The 15,681-nt window shown below is 38.1% G+C and overlaps 1 protein-coding gene across 2 annotated transcripts; it reads right to left on the bottom strand.

The window, feature by feature from the left end:
- Positions 1-24: 24 nt before the first annotated feature.
- LOC122993818 (serine/threonine-protein kinase MAK-like) lies at positions 25-14,966 on the bottom strand. 2 transcript variants are annotated; one of them, XM_044368277.1, is made up of 17 exons: positions 14,691-14,966; positions 11,720-11,861; positions 11,419-11,572; positions 9,722-9,776; positions 9,017-9,138; positions 8,750-8,829; positions 7,741-7,873; positions 6,495-6,666; positions 5,402-5,569; positions 4,651-4,950; positions 4,384-4,559; positions 4,181-4,302; positions 3,185-3,289; positions 1,516-1,590; positions 864-986; positions 520-615; positions 25-421 (listed from the first exon to the last, which is right to left on the bottom strand). In XM_044368277.1, the coding sequence occupies exons 3-17, from the start codon at positions 11,517-11,519 to the stop codon at positions 270-272; spliced, it is 1,980 nt and encodes a 659-aa protein (XP_044224212.1). In that variant the 5' UTR covers positions 11,520-11,572; positions 11,720-11,861; positions 14,691-14,966; the 3' UTR covers positions 25-269. The 2 variants fall into 2 exon arrangements, with proteins under 2 accessions (XP_044224212.1, XP_044224214.1); XM_044368279.1 differs by lacking the exons at positions 8,750-8,829; positions 9,722-9,776; positions 11,419-11,572; positions 11,720-11,861; positions 14,691-14,966 and having other exon boundaries at positions 9,017-9,102.
- Positions 14,967-15,681: the final 715 nt, after the last annotated feature.

The following is a 15,681-nucleotide window of genomic DNA, read 5'->3' as shown; positions in this document are numbered from 1 at the left end:
CTGTAAAATAATACATTCACTCACTTTAATAAAAAAAAACTACTTTATTTCATTTTATAGTCTATTATTTAAAAACAAAGCTGACAGTAGAGGTCAGGGGACGCTTGTACAACACTGAGTATGTAACATGGCAACTGAAATGACAGACTAGGCAGGAAACATTGCTGTGTACTTTTGGCAGCACGAAGCACGTCTCCTCTGGAGTGCACATTTCTGAGAAAAGTGCAGTGGGAACTTTTCCCATGAGTCACTGGTTGAGCACAGCTGTGCTACCGGTGGCCTCCGTATTTGGCCGTCCAGTCTACTCGTCCGTGTATCGGCTGAATGTTTGTGTTCCTGGGGAGGGAGTTCCTGCCCGTAGCGCTGGTGCTGGAACAAGGGATTTGAGAATTCAAAGATCTGCTCCTCCATCCATCGTACTCTGGGAGAAGGAAAAATATGTTTGGGTTATACTTCAGTATAGAAATTGATATGAAACTGCATTTATTTGTACTCATAGTGCTGTTTTTTTTTTTTTACCTTCATTTGAGGGCGCCGGTTTATTTGAAGAGTTCTTGTTCTTGGATGGTTTGATTTTGGAGTCAATTCTTAGATCAGCAGCAGACGACAGATCGACTAAAAGATTCACAGAAAGAAAAGTAGGTGAAAAAAGGACGCTGAACACATGAGGAGGATATTGACTCCTTTCTAACTCCAGGGGGCGCTAGGTTGAAGTATGAGGAAAGTGAAGTGAGTATAACTGCAACTCCAAACTCAAAGACACATCTCCCAGACCTGACTGGTACCAACCAAGTCTAACTGACCCGACCATTATTCTGTCTGCTACGCACAGAGAAAAGAAAAAGCCCTCTGATGAGACTCACTAGCAGACGTTCCTCCTATCGGCGCCAGTGTGATCCTCTGTCTCACTGCTCCTGTTTCCGTCTTCTGAAAAGGTGACATGTATGTCGTCCTGGTCGGGTTGTTGGAGCTGCTCATGAAGGAGTCTGGAGAGGATGATGAAATCCGTTACTGATACACTCCCCTAATGTCATTATTACTTAAAGCTGCCTTTGAATTTCTTTAGCTTTAAGAGATATATAAAACAATTAATTATACTTTACAGGCTCTAGTTTGAACTGTCTAATTAATTCTAAGCCATTATTTGTGTTATTCAATCATATCAACAATGTCAATAATTGCGTTCATATTCCTGCCAAGTGGAGACATCTGTCATAAATCATAAATATCACCACTAATCCTGTGAACTACACTTCTTTCCGGAGGTGAAAGAAGTGAAATCAGCAGTGTGTACAGTAAAAATTAAAAGTAAAAAAAGAATTAGCAGAAAAATATTCTAAAATAATCAAAAATGTAAAATACTTCACGTAGAATCACCCATTTTACATGGTTGTATCATTATGTATATTATTGTTTTATTATTAACGTGTAAGCATTATATGTACTGTTGGGTGGTTGAACTGTACTCATACAGTACTTGAGTTCTTTGCATATGCAGGTAAATTTATGAGATACCTTTGAAGAGATCAAAATCCTCCAGAGTCTTTTCTTTTAGAGGCAGCTTATCTGTTAGTTTAGAAAAACTTAAATCTAAAACCACATCACAAGACACAAAGAAAAGAGGAGCAGAAGAGAAGATATGAAGATATCAAAGTATGAAAGTATACTCGTATATAGTATACTATACTAGTGCAGCAGATCAGAAGAAGCCAAGTGTTCTCCGGCCAAAGTCTTGAAAATTGAGTATGATTTTGCTCCGGCTGCTTCACACTTGCTTATAAGGGCAAAATACGCTTTTACATGATGACTCACTTATTCAAACAGCCCATGACCACAAAAAGGCCCAAAGGAGACAAATAAAGACTTAATAATGTTACAGTGACATTGCTTTTATCAGTGTGATGTTGTATTTACATAACTGTATTAAAATGCCCGGCGGTTCGTAATCTAGTAAATAAATATTCCTCCACTTAAGACGTCATTACACTGTGATAGGGATCGAGTGATAACATTAAACGCACAGTATGTAATTTTCCGTTGCAAGCGGTCTCTCAATCAAAACAATAACAAAAGACGGAGTTTGATGATGTTGTGAAGTAGCGTGGGATCATGGGAGTTGTTTTCTTCGTTGTTAAACAACCAGTTTCTCCTAGTTAGGATTACTTCAGTGTTCATCGTTCAAGAGATTTTTATCAGGAGCCAAATTATCCACTGACCCGGTGATTAAAACCAGTAAAAACACTGAATAAAGCAGTTTCGTGTAAAAAAATCAGTGTTTCTTTGACTCTATTCAGCGCACACAGGACGGCCGGAGGGGTTGCGAGCCGAGCTGCTGCTAACGTTTGTTCGGCTCGTTTCTCTGATAACATAAGATCCAGACGTCTGATGACTAAAATCCTTCATCCAGTTAAAAGATATAGTTAAAAACAACCAAGTTTTGAAAAGTGTATCATAAAAATGTGGCTTAAAACTAGATAAAAAGTTAGTTTACAACACTGAGAAATGCATAAAAGGGATATGACGCCCGACAGGCGACCAAATGAAACGGACCGTTACCTTGATATAATTATGGATTTCTCTGAGTTTGAACATTGTTGGAAACATTTGGGATAATGTAAGTAAACAACAAAATATATAACGTAGGTCTAGTCGATTTTAGACATTTTAATGCAGAAAAGTTACATATGGAGTTTTTAGAAGTCTCTTCTAACTTTGCAGAACTTTAATGTCTCAAATGAAAACATATTACTTTAAAATCTGTATTAAATAGTATTTTTAAACAAATATAAGCATTTTTACACTGCTTGGACTTTCAGATGGGGATGAGTTTGTTGTATCAGGTCAGAACAATCAGAAAACTTCCAACCAGGGTCTCAAATTATTCTCCATGAAGCAGCAAAAATCTGGTGAAATTTTCAGATAAATAATAATTGTTATTTGTGACATTTCCTGTAATTAATGATTAATAACGAATACGTAAGTAACTTTTATATGAACATACTGTAAAGGAAAAAGGAAAGTTGTTTTTTTATGTTGTTGCCTTTTCTAAGTGCCAACATATTATCTATTAATTTAATGTATATTTATTCTGTGGCTGAACTCTTCACATGCAGAAAACACCTCCCACCTGCTACTTTTACACATAAAGGCACCACAGACATGTTCTTACATTTATCTATCTCACCTTTATTAAAAGGGAAGTCCTGTCCTCTGGTTAAGCACGAACTGCCCCACAGGTTTCTACTGACCACCTGGTTTCCTGCTGACGAGTTAATTCTTGGATTTATGCCTGAAAAGGACAAAAAGCTCAGAGTGAAATCGCTTTACCTGAACCCACACGATCATTTACTTACAGCTCAGGTCTGATGGAAACATGCCACAAGTTATTTAGACTCAGCCGCTGTAGTATATAAAACATACAGTATGTACGTCATTAGAGTTGTCTGTTGAAAGTTGTTTCCAAGAAAACAGTAACACTAAACTTGTGCAGCATTTCTTAATTGCCTTAATAATATTCTGGGCATCTTGTCCTTTTTAATCTCACATATCTCGTGTGTAATTTGTTGTATTAATTTCAGAATTTTTATCAGAAGTTTCAGTGTTGTTGGTATATATTTAGTATTCTTAGTGTTTAAACTTTAGTTTTTTTCCTTTGCTTTAATGTAGAGCTGCTACGATTAATCGATTAATCAATTAGTTGTTTGACAGAAAATTAATTTTGATAATTGATTTATCATATTTTAAGAAAAAAATGCCCCAAATTCTCTTGTTCCACCGTCCTAAATGTGAATATTTTTTCAGTCTTCTATGATAATAAACTGAATATTGTTGGGTTGTGGACTGTTGGTCGGGACAAAAGAAGAGACATTTTAGGTTGCATCTTGGGCAACAACTAAACAATCAATTAAACAAGAAAATAATAGGCATATTAATCAAAAATAATTGTTAGTTGCAGCCCTATTTTGATGTTTAACCTAAGTAATGTAGCTTAAGTAATGAAAGTAACATAAAGTAATATAAACTAAAAACTCAAATGAAAAGACGCTTTTTCATTTTCTTTGATTTTCATTCTCTTTTCATTTACTTTTTTTTGTCAGGTGCACAAGCTTTTCTCTAAATTCTACCAACAAAATGTGTAAAGTGTGTTTGGATATAGTGCAGTATTTCATTTATTTCTCACCAGGTAGGTATCTGGACTGGCGCAGGTAGTGCTGCTTGGCAGACAAGGCAGTGGAATCAGCTCTGTTCAGCCCTTTGTTGCTTGTTGGTTTTCCTCCCGTACAGTTCTTTGACTCTGGAAATCTAGACAAAAAAACTTATTATTGTATTATCATTCAAAACTCCAATGAAAAACACTTCAACATGACAATGAGGAGCTCTAACCGACAACTGAGTGCATCTCTGATGGTGGGTTTTTTGGAGATGGAAGCTCCAGCGTCTGCATCGTCAACACTGTCGAAGCTGTCGACTGACTTGATGGACGTCTGGCCCCATCGCCGACGTCCGGTCCTCACTCCGGTCACGCTGTTCTCTGCTCCTGTGGGAGTTGCTCGTCCAGGCTGTTAAATTCATATACATGGAAAAGAAAAATGTTAAAGCCCAGGAAGATCACATTTTGATTTGCAGAATCCGCACCTGAGTGATACTTACAGTCTGCCAGCTCATCGGCTGTCTGTTTTTAACCAGGCTGAGAGGTTCTTGCTGCCCCTCTGTCAGTGTGCTGGGACGCGCTGGTCGTTGTGTGTTTGGCTCATGGGGAAGTTGGATCTGATGAAGCGGCTGGTGGAGAGACTGGCTGCAGGTCTGTGACTCGGCCTGGGTCTTACAGAGAGACAGAGGCTTCGGTTCTGCACTTGCCTCTGCCACCTTTCCATGGGTTTTGTGCTGCTCTGAGTACTTGAGAGGGGTACCGAGCGACTGGCCGACATGGAAATATGGATACCGCAGAGCCTGAGAAAACAAACGGTACAAACCGAGGAAAAAATATCTTTAATTACATCTTTTTAGTTCATGTTGAAGCTCAAACTCAAACCACTACTGCACATTCCTCACAAAACTAACAGCTGAAATAGAAAATATTTTTATAAATATGTGGAGTACTGAAAGCAACATGCAGCATTCTCTGTTTCTGTGATTCCTGTCTGTGGACGTGCACTGTCTCCATACATCTGGATGTCAAGTTTGGTTTTACAGTAACTGCCAAGGTAAGCTGATTGATTCCTACTTGGACCTCTCATTCTAAAAATGGATCCACTTAAAGTACTCAAAGGTTCTCGGAATAAAAGCTAAAGGACTCGTGTTACCTTGCAAACAACGTAACCAACATAATTCAGTTGTTTTTTCTTATTGTTGTATTTATTCCAACCATTTTAAATCTAAACCTGAAGTATTTGAAATGTACCTGAGCAGCACTTGGCCTTTTCTCAGGGTCCCACTGCAGCATGTCTTTCATCAGCGTGATCGCCTCGTCACTGGCGTTGGGGATCAGGGATCTGAGGCTGGTGGGGACACATTTTGGGAAGCGGAAGTTCATGGAGGCCGCCAGGTTGTAGCCCTCAGGCCAGTCCAACTGATATGGTGAGAGACATGAGGAAACGACAAATGGATCATCTGTAAGTTTGTGTGTCTACAGTAAATGCATGAAAGTATCAAACACAGTCAAGTTAATGTTTTGTTTTGTGAAACATACAATAAAAGGAGCACAGCAGTGCTTTGAGATAAATTCTCACAACAACAAAAAGTGTTCCTTGTTTACCATTTTTAGTTAGCATGTTTAGCATGCTAACATTTGCTAATTAGCAATAAACACAAAGTACAGCTGAGGATATTAGTTTATTTAAACCAAAGTATTGATCAAGGTGAAATTTTGACCCGATCATGACAATTCATCCAATAGTTTTTGAGACATGTTACTCAAAACCACCAATGTGAACCTTATGGTGGCGTTAGAGGAAAAGTCAAAGAAACATCAAAGTCATTGGGATATTCTTTGGGCATCATGAATCCCTGTTCAAAATGTCATGACAATCCATCTTGCAGACCAGCTGATGACGCTAGAGGAATATTTACACAATCACCAAAATAATTAGGATTTTTCTTCTGGGAACCATGGATATCTGTAACAAATTTCATGGAAAGTCATCCTATAGTTGATGAGATATTCCGTTAATAGTTGAAAATGTCAACCTCATAGTGGAGGAAAACTTAGGGCATCACCAAAATCAGTAAGATTCATCCTGTGGGGATCATGAATCTCTGGACTAAATGTTCAAGCAATCCATCACATAGTTGTTGAGATATTCCAGTCTGGACCAAAGTGGTGGACCGACTGACTGACCAACATTTCCATCTCCAGAGACATGTCACTAGCATGGCTAAAAATAAGTGCCAACAACAAAAGGAGACGTATTTCCAATGTGCTTTTAATATTTTAACAGCAGGCGACACCACGATTTGTCACAAAACATGATACAACACCAGGTCTGTTGACTCACCTTCTTCAGTGTTCCCAGCACCTGACAGATCTTGAAGATCTCGTCCACCTCGCTGTTGCCAGGAAACAGCGGTCTGATTGTGTAGAGCTCCGCCATGATGCATCCCACGGCCCAGATGTCGATGGGCGAACTGTAGGAGTTGGACTTGAGCAGAACCTCTGGAGCTCGGTACCTGTCATAGCAGCACAGGAGGATATTTATACAACGTTAGCATAAAGTGATTGAACTGTTGCTTAAATCTATTTTTCCTGGTTTATTTCATAACTATTGGTTGCTCTTTTAACACAGTTTCCCAACAGAATAAATGTTCTTGCACCTCACCAGCATTTAATGAGAGTTCACCCAAATTAAATATTATACATTTTCCCACTTACCACTAATGGCATCTGGCCATATAATACAGTAATTTAAATTTATGCCTTCACTGCAATACAACAGAAGGGAATGTAATTTCATTTGTGGTGCTCATAGCATCAAAAATGACATTTAAAACATTAACAGTGACATTTCTTCCGAGGAATAGTGTCCAGGTTGCTCTAGATAATCCACAGACCTCACTGTGAAGAGTTTTCACTGGAACTACTTTCTCTGAAGAAATAGTCCCTTTTAAAACAGTAGACAGCTTGTGGAAAGAAATGCCACAATTTTCAATGTAATTTTCCAATAATAATTTAATTCACTTCATGTTAATAAGACCAAAGGAACTGAAACCAAAAACATAATTTGGGTAAATCTGTTTTTTTAAGAAGGAATAAAGCAATAATGAATTTGTATTTTTTGTCAGGGCACAAAATTAGCACCAGCTACCAGCCAAATGCTGGTAAAATGTGCAAGTGGCTGGTAGATTTGCTTCACTCACCAGCCAAAAAAACCCTCAATGGTAATCTATTGAGTGGCTGGTAAAATCTGAACATTCACTAGACATTTGGCTTGTGAACAAAAAACTTAATTTTACACCCTGCTTTTGGTCATACCAGAGGTTGGCAATCCCAAATCAGTTGAGATAATATGACATATTATATTGTCAACAGAAAGTTTATTGAAGTTTTAAGTTGTAAATTAATTTTGTGGTATAAATGAACAACAGACTGAGCTCTAATAATCTTATTATTAATAATAAGCCTTCATCTCTATCTCCTGAACAGATTACAGTTCAGTTACAGCTATTTATGTAGATGTTTTACCTACAGAAAATATGTGTATATTCAGACCCTTTCATGGTATCCTGTAAATAAATCAGTCTCACCATCTCGTGGACACATAATCGGTGTAAGGAGGCTGGGAGCGGATTTCTCTAGCAAGTCCAAAATCAGCAATTTTAACCAGCTCGGGGCCCATGCAGAGCAAGTTCTCCGGTTTCATATCACGATGGAAATACCCTGGAAAGAACAAGAATGATTCAAATAACCCTCTGCTGATTCTGATATTTTCACTATTTTTGCATTATTTTAAGAGACAAAAACAGGTGTTGCCTCCTAGTTGCTATAACTATTAAAGCCACTACCACTTATACTCAAATAATGTGACTCATAACTGTTGCAAACCACAAATTTATGCAACTTGTTTCAGACATTTTTTCTCAGAAATTTGAAGCACATAGTTAAAACATCTCTGACAATAAAAAGATGCTTTAACCTGACAAAGCACAGCCAGGCCCTTTAAGGTAATGGGAGGAAAAGAAGAAAGACAGGAGGAGTCTCTTACCGTGCTTATGCACAAATGCTAAGCCAGACAATACTTGGAACAGAATGTTCCTTATCTCATTTTCAGAAAACATCTTATCTTCCCTGGCAGCGGCAAAGTGGTAAAAGACAAAAGAAAGAAAGAAGAGATAAAGAAAAAGCACTATGCAAACAATCATGCCTCATTGAAATAGGAATGACACCAACGCCCACAAGCACTAAAAAAGTGTTGATTCTTTTTTTTTTCCTGAGAAGCAAAACTTTTCTCAGTTAGAGTTTGGAAGCGTTAACACCTCCTCGTCTAACTGAAGCACAAGAGAAATGAGTCCCTTTTGGTTGAGAAGGATAAAATCCTGTGATCGCAGATGTCTTATCAACCGTCCAGCATTCACATCATTTTCAGATTTAGTCACGTTGTTCAGTGTGTTTTTCTGTTTATCCAATTTTTAACTATTTATGTGCACCAAAACAGTGCCGAGCGCTTGATAACACAGCATTTTATAAGAGAGAAAAGACAGCAGAGTCTGTTTTTTTCGTCTATTTGTATCGAAAAGCCTCGCTGAAGTCACGTACCATGTGTATGAATAAAGGACAGTCCCTGTAATATCTGAAATGTCAAGTTTCTGACGACTGACTCAGGGAACAACTTGTTTCTGCAAAAACGAAGACCGACACATGATGACTCAAGCTGACCTAAATAGTTCTCAATGGCCATTAAAAATACACACACACACACTGCAGAATTTAATCAGAAAAATAAGCCTGAAGGCTGAAATAATTCTCAGTAAAAATGTTTTTGTATACTGTGCTTTTTAAAACGTAACTTTGGTGCCTTCTTACCTTTCTTTCATGAGCTGATAGAGGTTTTCTTTCATATACTCAAAGACAAAGTAGAGGTGGTCATTTTCTCTGATGACTTCTTTCAGTTTCACCACATTGGCGTGATTCAGCTTCTTCAGTGACTGTAGTTAAGAAAGACAAACAACAGACTGATTAAAAACTCAGTAAATTACCTCAAATGTCCACAGATAAGCATTTTCACTGCTGAACAAAAAAAACATTACACGCCAAGAATAGTTCAATCTGCCAAAATGATTTTTCACACTACCCATTGTTAGCGTTTTATATATACAGGCTCAGGTAGTGTTAATTTAAAACTTGCTCATTCACTTATGCAACGGATCAGGATTATATTACATCATGTGTGCAACAGAACAGCAAATGACAAGAATATTTCAATGTTGATTTTAATTTATATGGTGAAAAACAGTATTTATTACATGTTTAAATATCAATTATAACTTAAAAACAAATCATGAGCAAATGATCATACGAGCAAATAGATAAATAATATATAAAAAACATATAATTTTATGCTCTAATAGCTTTACTGGACTCACAATTGTATGTATAATTGTAGCCTAAACTGTAATGCAACAAAAACAAGTGAAAGGTTAGTGGTCAATTATGCAAGTTAATGGTTATCTACTATATATTACACTGGTTATATAATGCGATTGTGTAATTTCCTTTTATGACTCTCACCTTCACCTCTCTCAGATTCAAGCACTCTTCCCAAGAATAAAACTTCCTCTTCATCCTGTTGAGAAAGAGATTGTCATGATTATATTATGGCTAAAAAAGACAACAAAAGACACAAATACTGCATATAATGACTTTACTATGTAATTTACTACGTAATCTGACAGCTGTAAGGTGAAGTTACTTTATTTATACAGCACATTTCATACCCAGGGCAATTTCAGAGGGCTTTACAGAAAATAAAACAATATTTCAGCAATTAAAAATGATAAAATAAAGACACCAATGTATAAAACATGTAAAACTGATTATATATTAAAAACACACCTGTAAAGGTATGATAGACATTAAAATAACTTAAAGTGTTCGTGCTGAGGTCTGAGTCAAAGACGTATTAACTAACATCTTAGCACATTGGCAGCCACACATAGCAGCAAAAAATAACTTATGTAACACCCAGAATTTATGTAACGACAAAGTCTTCCAATTGTTTCCTTACTGACTGGCACTTTAAACATTTCACTTGGCATTTTTTCCCTTTTTGGATGCGTAAGATAGAAACATGGAGAGAGGAAGAGGTATGACATGCAACAAAGTTACTGGCTGGAATCAAAGCAGGAGCGTTGAGTTACATGATGTGCGTCTTAACCACCAGGACACCAAGACAACCGTAACTGTATTTTAATAGCAGGATCAACCACTGAGAATGAAATGATCTCTCTATTTAACGTGCTTTAAGTGCTCACTGTATGGACTTTAGGAAGAAACTTTGTGTTTCATTCCTACGTTGCTGTGTACTTTTCTAAATGAATTTGGGCAAAATAGACAGTAAACGTTTACTGCAGGTTCTTCATTAAGGGTTGGATACTGTTCTTTTTTTTTGTACAATTTTACATAAAACCTTGTCTTGTGCAGCTTCAACATACATCTAAACCTGCTGTGATACCTTTCGTGGAAACCAGGATCTAGATAACAAACCTGTTTTTCTGCTGTTTTTATTTTCGTGTGTTCATACTTCTTGTCAGTCAAAACACACCTGTTGGGAACCACTTCATGAAAGATACTGTGTAATACTATTGTAAGTTTTCTTTATGGTGATTACAGGCTACACACTGAAGCTGTTGTATAGTAAAAAAACATCATCCAGGACATTATTGCCTCACTGTCTTTAAATACTACAACACTATCTTATACCTGCAACCTGTTTTAACCTTTCTCTCAATGCGCATTTCCCACTACTCAATGGGGGACACTATGCGGTGTACTTTCACTCCTTTCACTGTCATCACTAGTATCAGCTTGCACTATAACCTTACATTTACAAACAGAGCCTGGTGGAGCTTCTGGAAACATTCATTATTCATTTCTAGCCAAAGACAGATTCTTAAACAGCTCATCCTTAGAAATAGGGGCGAATAAGGAAATGTCCCAAAACCAGTTAGATAGTTTATGATGATGAAGATGATAAAACTAATGTCATGAGCTTATTTATAATGATGACACATGATGCAAAACTTTTGACTTCAAGTGACAGCATTTTTAATTTGTAATCTATTCTCTTATTGTGAGCCATGGGAGACTGAAGCACCTCAGCAGCAGTCCCTCACGGTTTAATCAGCTTATCCCTTCGAGACAAAACAACACAGTACGTCCCGGTCATGTTTTCATGTAGTGGAGGCAGATACTGGAGTTACACTCACCTCTTTATGGCCACCAGTTCCCCGGTTTCATTGCTCTTGCCCAGGAGCACGCTGCCGTAGGTGCCGTCGCCCAGCTGTTTCAGCATGGTGTAGCGGTTCATCGTCCACGGCAGACCCTGCCTCTCCTTCAGCGAGGAGTCTTAACGGTCCCACACTGTGCAACAGTCAGTCATCGTAAGCATAGAAACATCCCTCCACAGATCAACAAGTCTATGCTGCTCTATACTGCTGCTACTGTGAGGCTACTCACTGGCTTTTACTCTAGAAACACAGAAATAAAACATGAGCTTTCATCCTTTACCTTTCTCTCCGCAGACTGCTGATGAAGGGTGGATGTTGACCTGGCGAGGGAGAGTGGAAAAGTGACGCTGTCTCGATCCTGCCTGTTGCTCTGTGTCTCACCTATCCTAAGCTAAAGCCTGTGTGGCAGACAGAGGAATCCCCTGTTAGGGGAAGTGGATTAAGTTGACATGCGATTAAGAATGTGTGCCGGGACACGGCCTCACAGTAGGTGGTGGTTTTCCAGTCCAGAGCATTTAAAACAAGATCCATGGTGGCACATTTGTGTTTGGTAAAGTACAATGGGTTTGTGACTACACTCATGAATCTGATGCTGACACAGAGGGCTCAACCTGCCTTTTTCTAACATTGATCACATAATAGTGAGCCAATGGTCTTGAGAGGTGTGTCTGAATCCCATTTGGTACCTCTGAATATACTTCAGACAGTCATTTGAAGGATGCTTTCAACCAAAAATCATGTCAACCCTGACTTCATTCTTTCACAAAGCAAGTTCTTCTGTTTTTCTTTTATATCCAACCAGTGCAGTGCCCGTAACTTCAACGCAAAAAAAAAAAAAAAATACAGTTGATGTGAGGTGTGAATGAGTATATACACCAACAACATGACAGAAACTAACATTCTATTATACACAGATGATATAGCTAAATAATAAGTAATCTAATAGTAAATAAATGTTCTTTTCTCATTTTAAGTAAAATAAGGGCCGCATTTAAAAATAAAATATTGTGCATCTTAAAATAAAGTGGCTTGCTCATATTGGGCTCTTAGATCGTTCCTATTTCCTGTGCCTTCAGTTCGGATTTGAGTGGATATGTTTGCTTCAAAGATTTGTGTTTTGTCTGTGGTGGTGCTTCACAATCGCCACGGTCTCGGACCCCATGACACAAACTGGTTTTGAACTGCCTGTGGAAAGTATTTGCTCCGTTTTATGCAGGTAACTACAGTCATTGTGTATTGGGCTCTGAGCACCTCCAAAACGTGGGTGACCCACGCCCAACCATGTGCCTGAACGCCTCCTGTGTTGACACTCACTCGCACGGGTTAGAATGCCCATTCTTGATTAAAAGCTCTGTTTTCGTTGTCTACTTTTCTCTTTTTAGAGCATTTTTCTCTGACTCGTGTCACGCCTCGTCTCTCGTCTCTCCCTGACATGCTGGAGTCAGTCGGCAGAGCCATGAAGCTCCGTCATGCCCCTACACAGAGCGGAGCGGCTCACTGATGGCTGGTTTATTCAAAGTTTATTAATATTAAATGTATCGTGTGTCCAAATTGCACCAACTTTGTGCTGCACTCCTTTGGGGCCCCAGCCATACATCCGCCAAGTGTGGAGTCAATCGGATGAACGGTTCAAGAGATACGCGAAGGACACACATACATACACACATACAGACAAACAAACAGACAGATTCATTCCTTTAGTAGACAGATTAACCCACATTTTGCAGTGCGCAGGACCGGAGAGCATCTTAGCCAGAGTTTAACAAATTAGGGCCAGTGTACTTATAAATGACATAAGACTAGTATGTGGGGTCAAATTTGTGTAAGTGTAGGCTAGTTGGTCAGGATGGCTCCACTTTCTATTAATTAGAAAGGGTCTAAAAGTTGAATTAATTGATAGTTTACTAATGTTTACAGATCAGTTTTAAGCTATTAATGTGAAGAACTTATGGGCTGCCAGTTTGTGGACATTTTCTCTAGCTGGTGAGTCATTGATAAAAGTTTCTCAGGTAAATGTTGGAAAGTCATTAATGAAGGGTCATGGGTGTAACTTCTCTAATAAACCATCAATTTTGCCGTTAGAAATGTTAACAATGTCTTTAACCAATTGTTACACATTTCTCATTGTTTATGAATGTAAAGTTAGCAAGTATTCTGCAATAAACAATAACCTATGCAATATAGTACGTTTCTACCAGTAATCTAAGTGTGTAATTGGAAATAGCCTAAGTTGTTAATAAATTGATTGTGGTCCAGATGCTCTGCAGCTCCTTTCCAGAAGGCCAAATAGTCCATTGAAGGGATTTTCCTGATGAAAAACTGTCCTTTGATGTTCTTCTCCATCCTTTCTTCAAAATTAGTTTGTTGATGATGAATTTGTTAAAGGACTGGTTCACAATTTTTCAGGTTTTCCTTGCTGTAATCATTCCTCCTGTTCATACTGGCCATTAGTTGATCCCTTCATAATGCACTTACAATTTAAGCGATGGGGGACAAAATCCACAGTATTTAAAAGTTTATTTGAAGATAATATGAAACTTCAGCCGTCCAAGTTAGTCAAACCGAGTAGATATCTTTCAACGTTACAGTCTTTTTAGTGCCAAAGTCCCTCTTTTTGTTACTATACTTCCACCACGGCTCGACAGGGAAACACAAAGAGGGAATTTGATGCTAAAAAGACTGTAAATGTGGCAGATGTCCACTTAATAAGACTAACTCAGACAGCTGAAGCCTCATATAAGCTTCAGATAAACCTTTAAATGCATTTTTGCACATAAATGACTGTGTTGACGCACTGTGGATTTTGTCCCCCATCACTTGCATTGAAAGCACATTTGAAGGGCATCTTTTAACAGCCAGTATGAACTGCAGGAATGATTACAGCGAGGAAAACCTCTTTCACTGTTCATATGGACACCTAACTGTTGTTTTAAGACACACTTGAAAAAATGTGAACCTGTCCTTTAACTGAGGCATTACAAATTTTAGATGCTTACACACTGTTTTCGTTTTTACTCCAGCTAAACATTTCACCATGATATCGAACAAACTTTTTAACTAATTTAGCTTGTTGGCAGATACTACAAGCCATCCTGCTAGCTACTAACTAGCTGCCATGGATAAAAACAGGAGTCAGAGAGCAAAATAAGCTACCATTATTCCTCTAATTAACAGTACGACCAAACAGACATTTTTTACTATTTTTTTACTGTCTTACATAGCATAACTAACACTTAGTCATGTATACCTACCACAGAAGACATGTCCGTGCAGTGAAGGTGTCAACACGGTGATGCTCGTTGTGGAAAGATGCTGTCCGTATGGTCCGGCAGTTGGCCAATTTTTTTTCCTAAGATGGCGAAGTCATGACCCGCCCTACTCTGCTTCTGAATGACTAATACTCGTTGTCTTCGTTGGTTGAGTTTGGTCAGGTTTAGACATGAGGAGTGAGATTGGTTACAGTTAGGGCAAGAATATCAGGGTAAGCCAATCAGAGGCAGAGTAGGGCGGGTCATGACTTCGCCATCCTAGGAAAGAAAATGAGGATGGCTTCCTGTCTCCTAGGCAACGCAGAGGCTAACCTGAGGCTAACAAGATAAAATGACATAAAATGATAATAATGTACTATTAAATATGTAGCTACATTATGCACTATGATAGACATATAATATAATATAATTCAAATAATAAAATCTTGTTTTAAAATAATAACAGAATATATAATGTGAAAATATATATAATACACAGAAATATGTTAAATATAATGAAATAATAATTCAGAAGATCTGAAAGCATTGTGTGTGGCAGGTATGGGATAAGAGGACATCGGATAGGAGTAAATACTATTTTACAATTGGCAAAACATTCTCAAAACAAGGTCCACTCAGTGGACCTGGAGCTTTCAGTCATATCACATGGTGCTCCTCAGCAGATATAGTTTTCCATGTTCAGATATACAGTAGTTTTCCATTTTTCCCCTGAGCAGTTTGAGGACTTCTTGTCCATGTTGGCTTAAAAGTTGATTATTGAAACTTCATTCTTGACCTCGGAAACAGTTGCTGAGACCACGAGGTCTATTTAGTAGCTGTTCTGGAGCTTTTGACTATGTCACACATTTGTTTACCAGGTAAACAGTGAACTTTCCTTCTCAACTTTGAAGTAAAAATGGACGAAAAGTCTTTAAGGTACTCAGAAATTTGGAAATTTGAATATCTACAATTTCATGACAATTAGACAAAATTC

This window comes from Thunnus albacares, chromosome 12 (assembly GCF_914725855.1).
Source record: "Thunnus albacares chromosome 12, fThuAlb1.1, whole genome shotgun sequence".
In the NCBI taxonomy this organism is placed as follows: Eukaryota; Metazoa; Chordata; class Actinopteri; order Scombriformes; family Scombridae; genus Thunnus; species Thunnus albacares.
Note: the sequence above shows the minus strand (reverse complement) of the source record. Positions and strands in the feature narration are given on the sequence as shown.